This window comes from Athene cunicularia (genome assembly GCF_003259725.1).
Source record: "Athene cunicularia isolate RWA chromosome 1 unlocalized genomic scaffold, athCun1 chr1_part2, whole genome shotgun sequence".
In the NCBI taxonomy this organism is placed as follows: Eukaryota; Metazoa; Chordata; class Aves; order Strigiformes; family Strigidae; genus Athene; species Athene cunicularia.
This window is the reverse complement of record NW_020799092.1, coordinates 5,365,004-5,370,563: the sequence shown is the minus strand read 5'-3', so window position 1 is coordinate 5,370,563 and position 5,560 is coordinate 5,365,004. Positions and strand designations below refer to the sequence as shown.

At 36.6% G+C, this 5,560-nt stretch overlaps 1 protein-coding gene across 1 annotated transcript in view; it reads right to left on the bottom strand.

The window, feature by feature from the left end:
- Positions 1-335: 335 nt before the first annotated feature.
- NUP205 (nucleoporin 205) overlaps positions 336-5,560 on the bottom strand; it is a 50,722-nt gene continuing 45,497 nt past the window's right edge. The window contains 6 exon segments of the mRNA XM_026868278.1: positions 336-1,177; positions 2,282-2,355; positions 3,012-3,140; positions 4,088-4,211; positions 4,587-4,753; positions 5,464-5,560. The exon segment at positions 5,464-5,560 is cut by the window's right edge and continues 9 nt beyond it. Coding sequence (XP_026724079.1) covers positions 1,025-1,177; positions 2,282-2,355; positions 3,012-3,140; positions 4,088-4,211; positions 4,587-4,753; positions 5,464-5,560 — 744 coding nt within the window. The 3' untranslated portion in view covers positions 336-1,024.

Below are 5,560 nucleotides of genomic sequence, written 5' to 3'. Positions count from 1 at the left end.
GATGGTGGAGAAACAAGATGAACGCCATTGAGAATCAACAAAGTGCGACTCGGTAACCTATTAATGTCTAATAAGGAAGAGCATAGCTAATAACTGTCATCCAAGAGGAGGGCTATCACCATTCCTGCATAAAAGATTATGTAATTCATGTAATTATTCATCTGCACAGACTAAGTATAAAATAGAAAAAAAAAAAGTGAAATACTAAGTAATAGTAACAGGGGGGACAATTTACAAAGCACACATGGAAAAGCAGGCTTTAAGGTCAGACTCTTACTAGAGAGAAATCCAACAGATTTCATGTCAGTAATCAGTGGTTACACCATTTCTTTTTAACATAAAGAGACTGTAAGAGATTAATCTCTCTTGTGAGAACAATCTGTAACTACAGAACTAAGGATATTGGCTTCCTCCTCATGCATTTCATTATGTCTTTATACTGTTCCAGCAATAACAGCACAGAAACCTTTATTGCCCCAAGCTACAGGAACCAAACCTCAGGCAGTCACCCTTCCATTATTTTCCCCATATTTTTTTCTTTTTTCTTATCATTCTCACCAAGAAAAGCAGCTTGTACTTCAGTCAGCTGAAAAAAGGCAGGACAAGAGGAAGCAGAAACAAGCAGTTCACAGTGCAGAAGAATCACGTTTCACAGAATCCCCACCAGAGTGATCAGTCTGCAAGTGCTGAAACTTGAACCCCATGTTTTCTCTGAAAGCATCCATAAATGTAACATCTTCACAGTTGCAGAACTACTTTTGTTTCCTTTATGATCTGTTATATTTCTTTCTTGCTTGAAATTTTACATTAATCATATAACTCAGTTCAAAACAATCCTTTATTTTTCCTGCCAAGTTTGGAGCAGTAGGAAAATACACAAAGCTGATCCATAGGGATAGGAAAAAAAAAAAGTAACAAAATATTTTTGACATTATTTAGAAAATGTGTGATCTATAAAATCTGATGATCCAGAAGGCCTGCCCTAGTACATTGCTTCAAGGGACAAGCAACATGTATCAGTTGTTTAGGTCCTTGATATCCTTAGGAGACCACGGATACGTCTAACAAGAGCTTGAATAAAAGTGTATCGTGACCGAACTTTAGAATATAATCCTTCAATGTCCAGAAGCTTCTTCTGCAGGGATTCACCAAAGCTGTTCGTGGCTTCAATCTGAAGCTAAGAAACAGAGATTTGCAGTCATCAATACATAATCTTCTCTTTCTGGAATGTTAGCTTACCCATCATCAACACCCTTTCACTATGATTTATTCTCTAAACCACTTCAAAACTATGTTTTTTCTGACTCTCCTAATAAGTACTACTTGCATTCATTCTTCCCTTATGTTTTCCTCTCTAAATTATATAATGGATAGAGCCTTTGTACAGAGGTTTTTGGGTGACTCAGAGCATTTACAGATTATCCAAATATTACCACCTCACAGCCTCTCCAGATTTTAGGAATTAAGTTCCTATTTTAGAAATTAAACTCCTCAATTTAGGAACTCAGATTCTTCAATTAATACAAACACCTCTTGCAATTCAAATTTACCTAGTCCTTTAAGGACTCTTTAGGAGTTACGAGTCCACATGCATAGACATTTTTTCATTAATACAGATGTAAACAATCCCTGAAAAAAATAATTACATTCCAAGTATTTCTGCAAGATGCTACTGTATATTTTACTTTTGAACAAATGAAATAAGATGGATGCCTTATCAGAAGAAACACATAAAACTGTTCTTATAATTCTAGATTTTACAAAGATACTTGAAAGTGCACGTTTTTGAGCAGATTTTTCTGCACAAGCAGCAGTAGAAATGTCAGTGGGATTAATAAAAACAATCTTCTGCCAACTCTGCATTAGATTTACACACTGTAAATTACTCACTACTTTGCTAGCATTCACGTTTCATAGTCTTCTTGGTTTCTGTTATCCTTTCCAACCTCCTTTCTCTACAGTCTAGCTGCAGCTGACCTGTAGTAAACAGCTACAGGATCACAGAAAATTTGGAATCCTGCCCTCACATTTTTTTCTAAGTCTAGCTCATTTAACTTTTTATATTAAGACTTGAAAACATGTGTGCAGCAGCACAACTGCTACCTGCTTCATAACACCTTCCAAAAAAATTTTGCAGCATTTCATTAATCCTAAATTAAGTTATATCCTGTTGGTGTTACCCAGGTTATTTAGAGGTGGGAAAACTACCATCAGACTGCTCTCAATAGCTGTATGGTAATCAAGCACATTCTGTATTTTTCAGGACACTGTCACATCTTACCTGTTCTATATCATGCTGGCTAACTCGATTCAGTCTACTAGTGAAATCCAAGTTAGGCTCTGAACCAAAGGAATCTAGTGATAGAAAATGAAACATTAAAATTTGGTTGGCTGCTCCACAGTCTTCTCCACATGTTTAAAATGCAGTGTTCCAAACTTGCACATTAGAAATTACACTAATTTTTTTTATTTAAAATGATTTAGAGAAAATACATTAAGAGCCATAAATAATTTTGATCGCACAACAGGGCACTTTAAGCAAAAAGTCCTCCCTGGATGACAAATTCTGATTTTTTTCCATTCTTTTTTAAGCCAAAATCCAACAAACTTAAAAGCTTCTGATGAATCAATGCTGCCTACAATTCTAAAAATACTTCTAAAACCACCAATATTAATTCTAGTTCTTAATTTAATCTTAGATTATTATATGAAATGTTTTCCTACAAATTGTTTTGAATCACTGATCTGATGACATTATTTGAACTTCACTTGAACAACAAAAAAAATTGTTTAATTTTACTTTCCTTTGGAGGTCAGGTGTAATAGACAAAACCCAAAAGTCTGACTTAACAGTATTTGTATTGCAAATTCTCCAGCAGAAAAATCCAAAGGTGTGACAAATCCAACCAAAATCTCCTTTATTAAATATAAATGGCAAAATATTAATAGCAGCAAATCAGTTTTAAAGTTAACCATAAGCAGTTATTCAAAGGCACTTTTAGAAGTTTTACCTTGGAGCCTTCCTTTCTTAAATGACATCCTGGACGACAGCAGCGGGTCTTGGGAGTCAGTGGGTGTGCAATGCAGTAGATAGTGTTCCAGATGACGCCAAAGAATAAACAGACATATTTCTATAATATCTGTAGACACAGCTAAGTGAAGTCATCTAATTTTGTTGTCTTCAGATTGTAGGTTTACTATATAAGCATGCTTACATGCTTTGAAGGAGCTGAAGATGTTAGCTCAACCATCTGTCGCCTCCTCCAGCAGAGGCTTCTGGCTCCCACTGCTATGGGGTCTCCTCACCTGCCTCAGTGCAGTGCTGGCTAGGTTACTTCAGACTGCTACTCACCCAGGAGAGGCTTTAAACCAACACTCTGCGCCAGAGCAGAGTATGAGTGCTCAAGTGGTTTGTAATGAGAACTCAGGTGCAGAGACAGTGAATTAAAGCTGAGGTTATCAAGCTGGGGGTGGCAGTAACATCTTAAGTTACAACAGGTAAGTCTGCAAGAGCACATCTTTCCCAAAGAATTTCCAGAGGAAAATTCTGATCCACTGCAGACAATTATTTTGTGTGTGACTATTTATTTCTATAGAATTACTGTTTCTTATGAGATTAGGTTTATGCAAGGTCAACTGTTCTATAATTCCCATGACTGTTTTTATTTCATCGCCACCTGGTTCTGGGAGATCAGAGCTGTTTCCACAGACTGGAAACTCCAGTTGCTCTGATGGGCACCTCAAAATTATTTTTCAAAATACTTCTTCCACCACACTTGTACATATATGGATGTTTAGTGGGTCTGGATACTGAACGGAAGAGCTGGCTGCAATAACTCCTCCATTATAAAGTTGCAGAAAGTCCTATCAGGGTTTCCATGATGGGAATTACTAACTTGAAAATACTTACATTCTGACAATAGCAGAACAGTACCCTCTTACTAATTTAATTTTCAATATTTTAAATTTAATTTTTGTAAGAAGTGTTGTTCAAAGTGGTCAGAATTCTAGGTAAAAAGAACATGTTCCTATTTCTCCGCTTTTCTGAAGCATCACCTTGAGGGTCATTTCAATTTTAGAAGGATACAAGAACAGAGAGAAAGCAGCTTGGCTCGGTTGTTTATTAGCTTCACCAGGCGTCGCCTTGCCAAAACGTATTTTTGGGAAGTGGAGATTTTGTCAACCCCAGCTGGCATAACCGACTGACACAGCTGTGATAAGGAAACCAACAGAGCATCAAGAGAAATAAGCAAATAAAATTACTTTATCAATTCCTTGTCAGCTACTATTTCTTAAAAAACATGCTCTCTATTTTGAATTTGCATAATGTTGCTGACCAAAAAGTGAAGAAATTAAACGTATTCCTAAGGATCTATAATGAAAATCACAACTTTTACAAAAAGTTAAGCCCAATATTTTCCCCAAAGTTTTAGATCACTCATTCTATGGACCCCTTTATCAAGAGTAGAAAGGAATATGCACAAGAACTGGAACTATTTACTTATCCAAGATGGTTTGGAATCTCTGTTACAGCTATGTCTCAGTTACAAACAATATAGAGACTACAGAGTCAGAAGAACTATTACCTCTTTTATTTCATCTGGTGGGAGTTGCTCCACATTTTGCAGTTTGTTAACACTCTGACGGTGGCTATCGTAGTAACTGAAGAAATCACTAGTGCTCTGTTTCAGCAGGTAGACGATAATACCCAAGCCAGGCAAGTGCCAGTATGGGACCACTGATACTTGTGTATCTAGAAAAGATGACAAACAAATTATAATAAATTTTTTTAAAAAGAACAAGAAATCCATAAAGTATGCTCTCTCAGTAGAATAGTGAAAGATATGAAAGCTCTGAAGAGTTTATGTTTTATACTTCTGTGTCAGAAGTAATAAAATTGAAAGTCTAAGTAAAAAGTTCTGTGGCTGTAGTACTAGAAGGCAGTCAGGGTAGTACGGTACTGAGTGTAACATATGGAATGTAACTAGAACAGAAGACTAATTAAGTACTTTAACCACCCAGCTGCATAATAGCACACTGTAAACTCTTGCCACATGGCATAATGAAGAGTTCCAGTCAGCATCAAAACATATCTTACATGTCATAAGTGAGGTCCCAGTTTCACATAATGTTATCCAGCACAGATACTGAAAAAAGAAAGAAATCCTCACCTTCCCCTGTCTTGTGCTATTTATTTACATACACCTTTTTTTACTGATGTATGTGTTTCTGAGGCTGCCATAGGAAGTCAGTTAAAAAGGATTTTCTGTACACGTTTGTTTTAGCTTGGATTAGTTTCTTGATTTGGTTTAGTGCAAGGCTGTGCAAGCATGTGCTCCAGAATTAGAAAATGGGCAACTACAGTACAGGCATCAAGCAACTTAAAGTGTATGTGAAACTACAGCCTCTGGTTCATTATGTCACACCATTCAGTCTCATAAAATAGCAAGCCAAAAATCTCACCCTGACGAGACCCATCTCGGTTTGTTGATTCTGACAAGCTAGGAGTAAACAGACAAACAGCATGCTGAAAACTGGGGCTACTCTGCAGCATAAGTGA